General features: G+C 45.4%; 1 protein-coding gene across 5 annotated transcripts in view; it reads left to right on the top strand.

Moving 5' to 3' along the window:
- Window positions 1-13794, top strand: part of DAPK1 (death associated protein kinase 1) — a 194530-nt gene extending 180736 nt beyond the window's left edge. For all 5 annotated transcript variants that reach the window (XM_066256949.1, XM_066256947.1, XM_066256945.1 and 2 more), the window contains exons 22-27: window positions 1687-1884; window positions 3226-3364; window positions 5316-5436; window positions 8323-8511; window positions 11504-12732; window positions 13211-13794. In XM_066256949.1, the coding sequence (XP_066113046.1) occupies window positions 1687-1884; window positions 3226-3364; window positions 5316-5436; window positions 8323-8511; window positions 11504-12732; window positions 13211-13244 (1910 nt within the window). In that variant the 3' untranslated portion in view covers window positions 13245-13794. The remainder of the gene's footprint in view (window positions 1-1686; window positions 1885-3225; window positions 3365-5315; window positions 5437-8322; window positions 8512-11503; window positions 12733-13210) is intronic.
- The last annotated feature ends 412 nt before the right edge of the window (window positions 13795-14206 follow it).

Here is a 14206-nt window from a genome sequence, read left to right as displayed (position 1 = left end):
CCAGCCACTTGAACACAGACCTCTCTCTGCCTTTTTGGGTTTTTTTTGTTTTTTGTTTGTTTGTTTGTTTTTTGTATTTTTCTGAAGCTGGAAACGAGGAGAGACAGTCAGACAGACTCCCACATGCGCCCAACCGGGATCCACCCGGCACGCCCACCAGGGGCGATGCTCTGCCCACCAGGGGGCGACGCTCTGCCCCTCCGGGGCGTCGCTCTGCCGCAACCAGAGCCACTCTAGCGCCTGGGGCAGAGGCCAAGGAGCCATCCCCAGCGCCCGGGCCATCTTTGCTCCAATGGAGCCTTGGCTGCGGGAGGGGAAGAGAGAGACAGAGAGGAAGGAGGGGGGGGGGGTGGAGAAGCAAATGGGCGCTTCTCCTATGTGCCCTGGCCGGGAATCGAACCCAGGTCCCCCGCACGCCAGGCCGACGCTCTACCGCTGAGCCAACCGGCCAGGGCCACTCTGCCTTTTTGAAACCCAGTTTGGAACGAGGATAAAGCCCTTTCTACGAGATTCCATTCTCACTCCTGAGTGTTTTTTTTTTTCCTTCTTTTTCCCAATAAGAGGAGGGAAGACGGAAAGACAGACTCCTGCATGTGTCCCCACCAGGATCCACCTGGCAAGCCACATCTGGAGCCAATGCTCTGCGCATTTGAGGCCATGCTCATAACCAAGCTATTCTTAGTGCCTGAAGCGGAAGCTCCATGGAGCTCAGCACCCAGGGCCAATGTGTTTAAACCAATCAAGTCATGGCTGTGGAAACAGAAGGGGGGGAGGGGAGGGGGGGAGAAGCAGATAGTCGCTTCTCCTGTGTTCCCTAACCAGGAATTGAGCCTGGGACATCCACATACCGGGCTGACGCTCTACCACTGAGCCAACTGGCCAGGGCATTCATGAGGACTTTATGAGCTGATGTTTATTAAAGGACGTGGTATAACATCTGACACAAAGAGGTACTCAGAAAATGACATTTGGGAGCATCTTCATGAAAGCCCTTTTGTTAGCCTGAACCCAGTGAGAAAGAGACTACTCCGGGGGTGTGACCTAAAGCAGTGGTTCTGAACCCCCACCTGTACCCGCACCCCCTGGGAGCACCTGTGAACAGCCCTCCCAGGGCTGCTGATTCAGCAGGTCTGGGGTTCCCCGGTGATGCTGGCCCAGAAACCCCTCTTTGAGAACCAGTGGCCCTAATGGAATAGAATTAAAATTTATGCACATTTTGTTCTCTTAAAAGTTGGATGTTCTAGCAAAGCTGGCCCACAGCATAGGGATAAGAGAAGCGTGTCCGCAGCACTCACCAGCCCTGCCCCCACCCCCTGCCCCGCCATAGGCTTCCCCATCCCAGGTCTGGTCCCAGTGCTCCCAGTGCCCAAAGGACCCTTTTCTGGGTTCCAGAACTTTTCACACTAAGGTCTTAGCTGCCAGACTTTGAGGCCATGCCCCCAGGTGGCCGTGCTCCAGAAGGAAGCTCTAGAAAAGCCTTGGGAATCTTCCAAGATGACATAGACATACATCATAAAGATATGTCAGTATTACATACATCGATCTATACTTACGTAGATGCATAGGTACACAGGTAAATGTGACGGATGGCACTATCCCTCCTGGTAGCACTAATATGCTAAGAAAAACTGTAATTGAAATCTGGTGGTGGCATTTCGGGACTGTAAGCTTTATTTTTCTCTATAGGAGTTGGCGATTTCAGTGTGTGGGAGTTCTCTGGAAATCCTGTTTACTTCTGCTCGTACGACTATTTTGCTGCAAATGATCCCACATCAATCCATGTCATCGTTTTTAGTCTGGAAGAACCCTATGAGATCCAGCTGAATCAAGTGATTTTCTGGCTCAGTTTCCTGAAGTCCCTTGTACCAGTTGAAGAACCCATAGGTGAGCTGAGACACCCCTGGGTGAGTGAGCGCCCTTCCCACTGGGCCTTGCACCCCCGGCCAGGCTCGGCAACAGCTGTGGCCACCTGCATTTCCCCTTCCTGCTGGAAGTTCCCTGAGGGCCAGCTCTTCATTTTGTTCTGCAGGGAGTTGTTTCACGATCACATACTTATGCCACGATGATCAACTGAGCTATATTATTCCCTGAGGGCCATTTCTCACCTTCTTTCTTTACTTTAGAGCTATGGTCACATTTGTTGGGTGCAAAGTGGAGTGCCTCCTTTGATAGCTACTGTGCCTTCACTTCTTGGGTATATAATTCATAAGCAGAATGAACTCTCCTGCATTCTATAGTTCTATCAAATACAAGAAGGACCATGTTGACTGAATGCATTATCTTGACCTCTTATCCTAGAGCAGTGGTCCCCAACCCCCGGGCCCCGTGCCGGTACTGGTCCGCAGAGAAAGAATAAATAACTTACATTATTTCCGTTTTATTTATATTTAAGTCTAAACGATGTTTTATTTTTTTTAAATGACCAGAATCCCTCTGTCACATCCATCTAAGACTCACTCTTGACGCTTGTCTCGGTCACGTGATACATTTATCCGTCCCACCCTAAAGGCCGGTCCGTGAAAATATTTTCTGACATTGAACCGGTCTGTGGCCCAAAAAAAGGTTGGGGACCACTGTCCTAGAGGAGAAGACAGCATTGTTCTTTTCTTACAACAAAAGCAGCAGCCTTCTCTAGTGAAATACAAAACTCAGCAGTGAATTTTGAAAAGCATAGTCATAATCAAATAGATTTAGTTTAATCCCCCACAGGGTACCATCACTTTATCTTGTTTCTCTCTCTTTTTCTTTCTTTCTTTTTTTCATGTTTCATCGTAAACACTCCCAGAAGGGAGAGGCTGTGTGAACTGCAGGAGTTTCCCTTCTGAGTCATTTCTGCAGTGTTGCTGCATCCACAGGGCTTTTTTTGGTCTTAGAAAGGGCGGCCCTCTGGTCAGAGGTTAGATGTCCCCTCACCCTATAAGTAGGGGCCATTTGGAGATAGATTTGAGAAGCTGCCTTGTGTTCTGTGGTCAGTTCTGATCCGTTTTTGAAAAGCTTTTCTCAAAAAAAGAAAAAAAGAAAAGCTTTTCTCAGGCCTAGAAAAGAGGCTCATTCAGATCTGGGCAGGACCTAAGTCAGATCCAGCAAGGGACCTTGGGTCTTCATGTGCACCCGGCAAGACGGACCTGGCTGAGGCCAGCTCACCCCACCTCACCTCGCCTGGGGAGGAGAGGCAGCCAGGAAGGAGGACCCCTGCCCCCTGAACCCGTTCTTTCTCTGCCCCAGCCTTTGGCGGCAAGCTGAAGAACCCGCTCCGAGTTGTCCTGGTGGCCACCCACGCCGACATCATGAACGTTCCCCGTCCAGCAGGAGGCGAGTTTGGGTACGACAAAGACATGACACTGCTGAAAGAGATCAGGAACAGGTAGGGGCCGCTGCTGCGCCTTCGGGGCTAATACGCCAAAGTGTGTGACCCAGAGCACAGAGTTGGAGAAATTAAAGGCCACTTTCCTCTGGTTGCCTTTTTGTTGCGTTTTTCATTTTTATTACAGCAGTGAATACGCATAACAACAAATCAAACAGAAGTAAATAGCACAGGCTAAAAAGCAGCAGTCTTCTAACTTCTTTCATTACCTCTGGTACCACTGCCTAAAGAGAACTTCTTTTAGTTGCTTTGGGGTTTTGTTTTGTCTTGTTTTGTTTCTCAGTCTCCTGAGGTATCACTGACAGATACGATCATAAGATATTTAAGGTAGGCCTGACCTGTGGTGGCACAGTGGATAAAGCATCAACCTGGAATGCTGAGGTTGCCGGTTCAAAACCCTGGGCTTGCCTGGTCAAGGCACATATGGGAGTTGATGCTTCCTGCCCCCCCCCCATTCTCTCTCCTCTCTAAAAATTAATAAAAGTAAAAAAAAATAAATAAAATTTTTTTTTTTTTTGTATTTTTCTGAAGCTGGAAACGGGGAGAGACAGTCAGACAGACTCCCGCATGCACCTGACCAGGATCCACCCGGCACGCCCACCAGGGGGGGGGGCGCTCTGCCCCTCCGGGGCGTCATTCTGCCGCGACCAGAGCCACTCCAGCGCCTGGGGCAGAGGCCAAGGAGCCATCCCCAGCGCCCGGGCCATCTTTGCTCCAATGGAGCCTCTGCTGCGGGAGGGGAAGAGAGAGACAGAGAGGAAGGGGGGGGGTGGAGAAGCAAATGGGCGCTTCTCCTATGTGCCCTGGCCGGGAATCGAACCCGGGTCCCCCGCACGCCAGGCCGACGCTCTACCGCTGAGCCAACCAGCCAGGGCAAAAAAAAAAAATTTTAAAGATATTTAAGGTATACATTGTGTTAATTTGGTATATATGTTTACATTGTGAAAGGATTTCCGCCATTGAGTTATTTAAAACACTCGTCACTCACATATTTCTCTTTTTGGTGAGGACATTTAGGTTCTACTCTCAGCAAATGCTAACTGTAAAATACAATGTTATCAACTATAGTCACCATGTTACACATTAGAATTTTAGTCATTTAGTTGTTTTAGCTTTCAGGGGTGTTTGTTTGTTTTGATAATTATCATGATTCCACTGATTAATGTTTCTCAAAATATTGGGTCATGTAATTTATGTAGGGGGTGCTGACCAACTCCACAGAGGGACGGAGTGGAACGGAGTACCCTGGAGAATACTAGTGTGCGTTTCCTGTCGAGTTGTTTTGTAAAACTTCTGTTTCAGTTATAAATATGGCTATGCGCAGGGTTGCCCTGTAAAAAGTACATACAGCGTGGGTCAAAAGTAGGTTTGCAGTTGTTCATATGGAAAATAATACAAGAATAAACTTTGTGTTTCGTGTACTCAACAACGGTAAACTTACTTTTTCTCTGTTTAGTATTTGTGAACAGAAAATTTGAACCTGCAGCTTTGTGTAATGTGCTAGTAACTTTAAAGTCTCTTCAACTAAAGACATTTTATCTGTTATCTTCCTGATGTGAAAAATAAGGCTTCTTCTACTAGTATTTTTACATCTAAGTTGTAACTCTCACACTCACCCCTCTATTCTCACTCTGTCAACTACAACAGAATCTCTCCTCTCGGGGTGTAAGGTGAGCGCAGGAGGCCCGACCTTTCCTGCATCAGGGCAGCTGCTGTCTTTCCATAGCGTGTTCCTGCCATTGTGTGGGGCCCGAGATGCCTGTCTACGACTCGAGACACGCGGTGTCTCCAGGCCTCTGTTGCAGCGTAACGTTACAGAGCCCAGCAAAGAGCAGGGAGGGGACCTCTGCAAGGTCACCAGACCTTCCCAGCCTCCCCCCAAGCCTTTCAGGGCCTGCCGGGGAAACGCCTGGTGAGACGCATCACTCTGAGGCTACTGCTCTCCCCTTAGGTTTGGGAATGACCTGCACGTTTCAAATAAGCTGTTTGTGCTGGATGCTGGGGCCTCTGGGTCTAAGGACATGAAGGTACTTCGAAATCACCTGCAAGAAATCCGGAGCCAGATCGTTTCGGTGAGTGTGCCTGGGAAGGGCCGGGACCCTCCCTTTGCCCGGCCCACCTAGGGACCTCGCAGAGTGGGGGGTGAGGGGACATCTTTGTGCTGCTCTCTTGCTTTGGTTCGGTTTTCAGGGACACCGTGCGAGGCGGCTGTATAGACAAACTTTTGGAAGAAAGGGCAGACAAAGAAGGACATGGCTGTGAGGCAAAGGGGTTGTTCTGGACAAAGCAGCCGCCTTAGAGTGTAGGAAATTGTGACAGTCTTAGTGGTTTGTTTAAAAATAAAATTGCCTTTTACAAATTACAAAAGCAATTCAAAAGTGACTTGTGAAGAACCATGTGGTTTTACTCATATGTGGGATATAAAACAGAAAACAGCAAATGATCTAATAAAGCAAACAGACTCAAGAAGGGTAGTTGCCGCCTGACCTGTGGTGGCGCAGTGGATAAAGCGTCGACCTGGAAATGCTGAGGTCGCCGGTTCGAAACCCTGGGCTTGCCTGGTCAAGGCACATATGGGAGTTGATGCTTCCAGCTCCTCTCCCCTTCTCTCTCTCTCTCTCTCTCTCTCTCTCTCCCCTCTGTCTCTCCCTCTCTCTCCTCTCTAAAAATGAATAAATAAAATAAAATTTAAAAAAAAAACAAAAAACATGCTGTGATAAAAAAAAAAGAAGGGTAGTTGCCAAGGGGAGGGGGATTAGAGGAGAATTAAGAAGATAAAAGGGGTCAAACTTTGGTAACGGGGGTGGGGACAGGACTTTGGGTGGTGAGCACACAGTGCAATATACAGATGATGTATTATGGACTTGTGTGCTTGAAACATATAATGTTATTAACCAATGTCACCCCAATGAATTTAATACATTTTTAAAAATATAATGAACCCAAAAAAGAGTGATTTGTGAAATATTTAGAAAATGCAGAAAAGTAGAAAAAAGCCACCAACAACATTTATTGAAGAGCATAAAATAATAAACAGCCTGAACAGGTGGTGGCACAGTAGATAGAGCATTGGACTAGAACACAGAAGACCCAGGTTCGAAACCCCGAAGTTGCCAGCTTGAGTGTGGGATCATAGACATGACCCCATGGCCGCTGGCTTGAGCCCAGGGGTCACTGGCTTGAAGCCCAAGGTCGCTAGCTTGAGCAAGGGGTCACTCGCTCTGCTGTAGCCCCCCCCCAATCAAGGCACATATGAGAAAGCAATCAATGAACTAAGAAGGTGCCGCAACGAAGAATTGATGCTTCTCATCTCTTCCTGGCTGTCTGTCCCTCTCTCTCTCTCTCTCTCTCTCTCTCTCTCTCTCTCTCTCTGTTTCTGTCACACACGCACACAAAAATAATAATAATAGATAAACAAATGGAATGAAACTGTTCCTGGACGGCAAGATCTTTGTAAATATACATATTTTGCTTTCCTAAATTATATAAACTAGTACAGTTCCAGCAGCATCTGAATGGGATTGAGAGGGCTGGGTTTTTATTTTAAAATTTATAAAAGATCCAGCACTACTGGCCATATGCCTAGAAAGAAAGAAGGTTAAACTCCTAATCACTGCCTAGCCCAAAAATAAATTCTAAGGGGATTAAAGCTTTTAAGTGGAAAACAGAACAATATCTTTAAAGAAAATGTGAAAGAATAGAATTTAAAATAGCTTGGACCTGTTTTGGTAAACGCTTCAAATGAAGATAGAAACACCCAGAAGTTGTCAAAGAAAATAAACCTATTGACAACATAAAAGTTAATTATTTTTTTCCTGGCAAACAATTTCTGTAAACAAAGTTAAAAGGCCAGATAGACTGGGGGGAAATTATTCTCCATGGGTTTGACACATAAAAGGTTATTACCCATAAAATTCCAAAATCTCTCTGAAATTTGTGTGAAAGGGCAAGCATCTGCCCGGAATGTTCCTGCTGCCCACTCCTGAGTATAACCAAGGAGCACCTGCCTCTCCCTGCCCGGCCGGACTGCACCTCCTGCAGTTCCAGCTCCTGCTTCCCTGATGGGACGTGCTACTCTTCCAACACCAGGCTCCACTCCAGATGTGCTTTTGAAATTCTCAGGAACTCTCTCTCCTGAAGCCCAGCCCTAGCTTTCTGATGGGGCCCCACAATGGCAGAGTCAGCAGGTGGGGAATAGTCTGGCAGGGCCCCAGAGGAACCTGGTTATAGAAACCATTGGGCTACAATGGGGAACAGTGGTCTGTGAAGGGTTTCCAGTGCCTCCCAGCAGGTGGGATTAGGGCCGGGGCTTCTGGCTGTAGGGAGTCCCTGAGCAGGACTGTGGCGTGTCTGCTTCACACACACACACACACACACACACACACACACACACTTCCCAATTCCTGAGGTCAGGAGGTTTTTTGAATAGGGAGTAGAGCCTGACCTGTGGTAGCACAATGGATAAAACATTGACCTGGAGCGCTGAGATTGCTGGTTTGAGACTTACCTGGTTAAGGCACATATGGGAGTTGATGCTTCCTGCTCCTCCTCTCTTTTCTCTCTCTTTCTCTCTCTGTCTCATTTTCTCTCTCTCTCTCAAAATATATATCTCCTCTCTAAAATGAATAAGGTCTTAAAAAATTAATTAAAAAAGATAAAGTATTTGAATAAGGAGCATTTAGCTGACCTAAAAGCTATGATCCATGCAAGGACTGCCTAATAATGAATGATGCTGTGTGGTGTACGGCTGGTGTTGTTTTTAACTAGGAAGATGTCGAGTAGATGAGTCTGTAACATAGACTGATTTACTTAACCAAGTTAAAAGATTAAAAACCCATTTCAAGCCAATTACCAAGAATTAGTCTACATTGAAATATTTCAACAACAGTCCCAATGAATGCCGGTCTCCCTGAGTCCCCACGGCTGTAAATCCATCTGTCCCATCCCGCGTGTTCTAGGTCTGCCCTCCGATGACTCATCTGTGTGAGAAAATCATCTCCACGCTGCCTTCCTGGAGGAAGCTCAACGGGCCCAACCAGCTGATGTCACTGCAGCAGTTTGTGTATGATGTCCAGGACCAGCTGAACCCCCTGGCCAGCGAGGAGGACCTCAGGTGCATAGCCCAGCAGCTCCACAGCGCTGGCGAGGTAAGGCTCTACAGATCTAGGCAGGGGTCCAGGAGGTATCAGGGCAAGCTAGCCTCACAGAATGAGTTTGGGAGCATTCTCTCTTCAATGTTTTGGAACAGTATGAGAAAGATCGGTATTACTTCTACTTTGAATGATTGGTGAAGCCTTCTAGTCTTGAAATTTTATTTGTTGGGAGTTTTTTGATTACCGATTGAATCAAAAAGCAGAAAATCTGAACAGACTGATTACTAGAAACAAAATTCAGTCTTGAAAGATAATGTTTCTAGGAATTTATCCATTTTTTTCTAGGCTGTCAAATTTGTTGATGTATAATTGCTCATACTGTTCTCCTCAAATCCTTTGTATTTCTGTGGTATGAGTTGTCACTTCTCTTTCCTTTCTGATTGTATTTGGGCCCTTTCTCTTGTTTTTCTTGATGAATCTGTCTAAAGGTTTTTCAATTTTGTTTATCTATTCAGAGAACCAGCTTTTAGTTTGTTGATCTTTTGTATTTTTTTTTTAGTCTCTATTTCATTTATTTCTGCTCTGATCTTTATTATAATTTCCTTCCTTTGGGCTTTGTTTGTTTTTTTCTAGTTCCTTTAGGTATAAGTTTAGATTATTTTGAAATAGACTTATTATCACTATGAATTTCCTTCTTAGAACTGTTTTCACTGTGTCTCAGATTTTAAATTATTTATTGATTTAAGAGAGAGAGAGAAAAACATCAATTTGTTATTCCACTTATTTATGCATTCATTGGTTGATTTGTGTATGTGCCCTGACTAGGATCGAACCCACAACCTTGTCATGTGGGGACGATGCTCTATCCAACTGACCTACCCCACCAGGGCTGAGCTGTGTCCCAGATTTTAGATCACTGCTTCCATTTTCATTGGTTTTGATATATTTTTTATTTCTTCCTGATTGTATAGTAGCATGTTGTTTAGCCTCCACTTGTTTGTGTTTCTTTCTAGTTTTCTTCTTGTAATTGATTTCTAGTTTCATAGTGTTGTGATCAGAGAATATGCTTGATGTGATTTCAGTCTTCTTAAATTTACCAAGGTTTGTGCTGTGGCCTAGCATGTGGTCTATCCTGGAAAATGTCCTGTGTGCCCTTGAAAAGAATGTATATTCTGCTGATTGGGAGTGGAATGTTCTGTGAATATCTGTCAATCCGTAAGATCTGATGTGTCATTTAAAGCCATTGTTTATTTGTTGATTTTCTGTCTGTATGATCTATTCATTGATATAAGCAGGTGGTTACAGTCCCCCTACAATTGCAGTTCTATCTATCTCTCCTTTTATGTCCATACAGAGTACAATCATACAAAATTTTTTATTTTAAAAACTTGTAAGGCAACATTAAAAAAAGGCAAATGTATGTTCTTCTTGTTTCCATAAATTGTTCATCAAACAAACATGATTTTAAGTTAATAAAACTGAAACTGGAACTAATTTCTTTTTTTTAAAAAAAGAAAACCTCACTCCTAGGGTTCAGTGAGCATGAAGAAAACTCACTACTCAAAGAGTTAAAGAAATAAATGTGACTGATAAAGCTAAAGCCTTTTCTGACCATCGCCTTAGACATTCCTTTCTCCCTCTACAGGGCTAATCACTACCATGGTGGCATGTCTTTCCAGAACTTTTTTATGTATGTATGTTAAAAATTTACAGTATAATATAACATTCTAAATCTTTTTTCAAAAAATTATGAGCTTTCCAAGAAGTTGCAAGAATAGTACAACAGCCCTGGTCAGGTAGCTCAGTTGTTTAGACTCTCATCTCAATACGTCAAGGTTATAGGTTTGATCCCTGGTCAGGGCACATACAAGAGTCAACCAGTGAATCTATATGTAAGTGGAACAACAAATAGATGTTTCTCTCTCTGAAAAGAATTTTTTTAAAAAATTTAAAAAAGAATAGTACACAAATCCTCATGTACTCTACACCTAAACTAACAAACCATTTACATATTGCTACATTTGCTTTTATTTCTCTCCTATTTATTTATTTACTTAATTTGCAAACATCATGACATTTTACCCCTAAATAATTTAGCCTGTACCTCATAAAGAGGAGGACATTTTCTCATGTAACTATAATATAATTATCACATTCTAGACATATAATATTGGTATAATACTGTTATTGAATATATAGTTTTTTTTCAATGTTTGACACTTATACTGATAAAGCTAAAGCCTTCTCTGACCATCACCTTAGACATTCCTTTCTCCCCCTCTACAGGGCTAATCACTACCATGGTGGCATGTCTTTCCAGAACTTTTTTTTGTAGCTGCTTTTACTTATGTATTTCTTTTGTAACAGAATCCAATCAAAAATCACTCATTCCATTTGACTAGCTGCCATCTCTCTCCTTTTTTTGTCTTTCATTGCATCCATGTTTAAGAGTCCATGGTGTTTTCAAAATTTCTTTATGACCTTCTCAAGCTGGTGTTTTGACTCAGTCATTGATTTTTTTTCTTTTTTTAGTGAGAGGAGGAGAGGCAGAGACAGGCTCCCCTATAAGTCCCAACTGGAATCCACCTGGCAAACCCACTAGGGGGCGATGCTCTGCCCATCTGAGGTCCTTGCTCTGTTGCAACTAAAGCCATTTTTTAGTGCTTGAGGCAGAGGCCATGGAGCCATCCTCAGCATCTAGGGCCAACTTGCTCCAGTCAAGCCATGGCAGCAGGAGGGAAGAGAAGTGAGAGAGAGAGAGAAGTGAGAGGGGGAGGGGTGGAGAAGCAGATGGGCACTTCCCCTGTGTGTCCTGACCGGAAATCGAACCCGGGACTTCACAAACCGGGCCAACGCTCTACCACTGAGCAACAGGCCAGGGCCTTAGTCATTGATTTTTGAGATCCAACCATATGAATGATCTGAGTCATTCCTTGCAACATCTGCTCAGATTTTGTCACTGCAGCAGCCCTTTTGTTCTCAGGGCTATTGGTGCTTCTGTTCATTTAGTTTCCTATGGGTGACCTCTCGTTGTCCCCACTGGCAGATCAACATCATGCAGAGTGAAACAGTCCAGGATGTGCTGCTCCTGGACCCCCGCTGGCTCTGCACCAACGTCCTGGGGAAGCTGCTCTCCGTGGAGACCCCACGGGCCCTGCACCATTACCGGGGCCGATACACCATGGAGGACATCCAGCGCCTGGTGCCTGACAGTGATGTGGAGGAGCTGCTGCAGATCCTAGATGCCATGGACATCTGTGCCCGGGACCTGAGCAGTGGGACCATGGTGGACATCCCAGCCCTGATCAAGACAGACAATCTGCACCGCTCCTGGACAGACGAGGAGGACGAGGTGATGGTCTATGGCGGTGTACGCATGGTCCCCGTGGAGCACCTCACCCCCTTCCCGTGTGGCATCTTTCACAAGGTCCAGGTGAACCTGTGCCGGTGGATCCACCAACAGAGTGCCGAGGGAGACGCAGACATCCGCCTGTGGGTGAGCGGCTGCAAGATAGCCAACCGTGGGGCCGAGCTTCTGGTGCTCCTGGTCAACCACGGCCAGGGCATCGAGGTCCAGGTGCGCGGGCTGGAGACGGAAAAGATCAAGTGCTGCCTCCTGCTGGACTCAGTGTGCAGTACCATCGAGAATGTCATGGCCACCACGCTGCCGGGGCTGTTGACTGTGAAGCACTACCTGAGCCCCCAGCAGCTGAGGGAGCACCACGAGCCCGTCATGATCTACCAGCCGCGAGACTTCTTCCGGGCGCAGGCCCTGAAGGAGACCTCACTGACGAACACCATGGGTGGGTACAAGGAAAGCTTCAGCAGCATCCTGTGCTTCGGGTGCCATGACATCTACTCACAGGCCAGCCTAGGCATGGACATCCATGCGTCAGATCTGAGCCTCCTGACCCGGAGAAAACTTAGTCGCCTGCTGGACCTCCCCGATCCTATGGGGAAGGACTGGTGCCTTCTCGCCATGAACTTGGGCCTGCCTGACCTTGTGGCGAAGTACAACACCAATAACGGGGCTCCCAAGGAGTTCCTCCCGAGCCCAGTCCATGCTCTGCTCCGGGAATGGACCTCCTACCCAGACAGCACAGTCGGCATCCTCATGTCCAAACTGCGGGAGCTGGGGCGCCGGGATGCAGCGGACTTTCTTCTGAAGGCGTCGTCTGTGTTCAAAATCAACCTCGATGGCAATGGCCAGGAGGCCTACGCCTCAAGCTGCAACAGTGGCACATCGTATAATTCCATTAGCTCAGTCGTGTCCAGGTGAGGGCAGCTTTGGCTCGGGCAGGGTATCTTCAAACAACAAAAGCAAGGGGGATGCAGTCCATCTTCCCCGTCAGAAATTCCGGGTGCATCCCTTCCTATGCCCACCTACTGAAGGGTGCCACCCTCCCTCCCGCTTCCCGTTTCTCTGCTACTCCCCCCCCCCACACACGCACATAGTCCATTGTGAGTGAATTGTCTTTCTAGTTTAAGAACTGACCCTATCCTTTCCTTTGCCCATTTGAAAAGCTAGTGTCCCTCCTCTCTGTGTTCCTGACTCCCATCTCTCTGCCTCTACTACCTTGCTGCTTATTGATCATTTCACTGGAATTCCTAACTTTTCAATGAAAAAATTTTAACTATTATATTGATTGCCCTTTAAATAAAAAGTGCACATGTATCCAAAATGTGCATTTCATACTCTTTCCGTTGTTATATTATATATCATGTCCTCAGCTTATCTTTTTTATATTTATAGGAAAACCCCTCATGTATGGACTCCCACTGTATGATTTATAAATAGACAATATGTGAGTGCCTTTTGCAGACGAGGGTGTGTTTGAAATCATCCAAGTCAGCCAGGAGCTGTCGCGAAGGAAACGCTCCCTCTCTGTTCCTTGCTGTACGCTGATCATCGTCAGAGGTGCTTCACCCTGAGTTTTGTTGTTTTTTGTTTTTTGGGGGTTTTTTTCCAGCAATTTTTGTGTTTTGTTTGGCAAGGAAAGGGAAGAAAGGAATCCTCCCGCAGAGTGATTTCATGGCCAGTGTTGTTGCTACAATAAGACACGTATTTGTTAGCTTTTGTTGAAACGCCAATGTGAGTGTCCACATGGAAACAACCGTCAGGCTTTCTCATTCCCTCTCATCTCAGGTAGAAGGTTGACGCAGTTGTAGGGCTCTGAAGATCTGTGTGAGAATTCAAAGCCCCAGCCTCATGACTTGTGGCCGTCCGTTGTCATTTGTGCATAGCAGATGGTTTTCCGCATTGAGATCCTGGTTTGATAACTTCCTGTACTTGAAGTCTAAAAAAGAAAATAAAGGAAGCAAGTATTCTTGCAGTGATTTTCAATTGTGACAGAGTTTTAAATTCACATGAGGGAACATGTCCTAATTCTTCTGTCCTGAGAAGCATGTAATTTTAATGTTATATCATATGTGTGTGTGTATATATATATATATGCAGTATGTATATACATATATAAATACAAGTATTTTTACTTAATCTATACAATGTAGTAAAAAAATGGGTTTTTTTCTTTTTGTTGTTTTTTTTCCTTTTTTAAAAAAATAAACTATTGCTTGTTGCATTAGTTCGTTGGTCTTTCATTCAAAAGGAATTCTTTTTCTCTGCTTTGTTTTTACTCACCAATACCACACACGGTGGGACAAACCAATCTGGAATCCAGAAATTCATTAAAACCTAAATCCCCAGGTATGGAAAACAACCCTATTTATTTGGGTGTTTAATTATGAC

Source organism: Saccopteryx bilineata, chromosome 2 (genome assembly GCF_036850765.1).
Source record: "Saccopteryx bilineata isolate mSacBil1 chromosome 2, mSacBil1_pri_phased_curated, whole genome shotgun sequence".
Lineage (NCBI taxonomy): Eukaryota > Metazoa > Chordata > Mammalia > Chiroptera > Emballonuridae > Saccopteryx > Saccopteryx bilineata.
The sequence above is the reverse complement of the archived record's forward strand: the minus strand, read 5'-3'. Positions and strand labels throughout refer to the sequence as shown.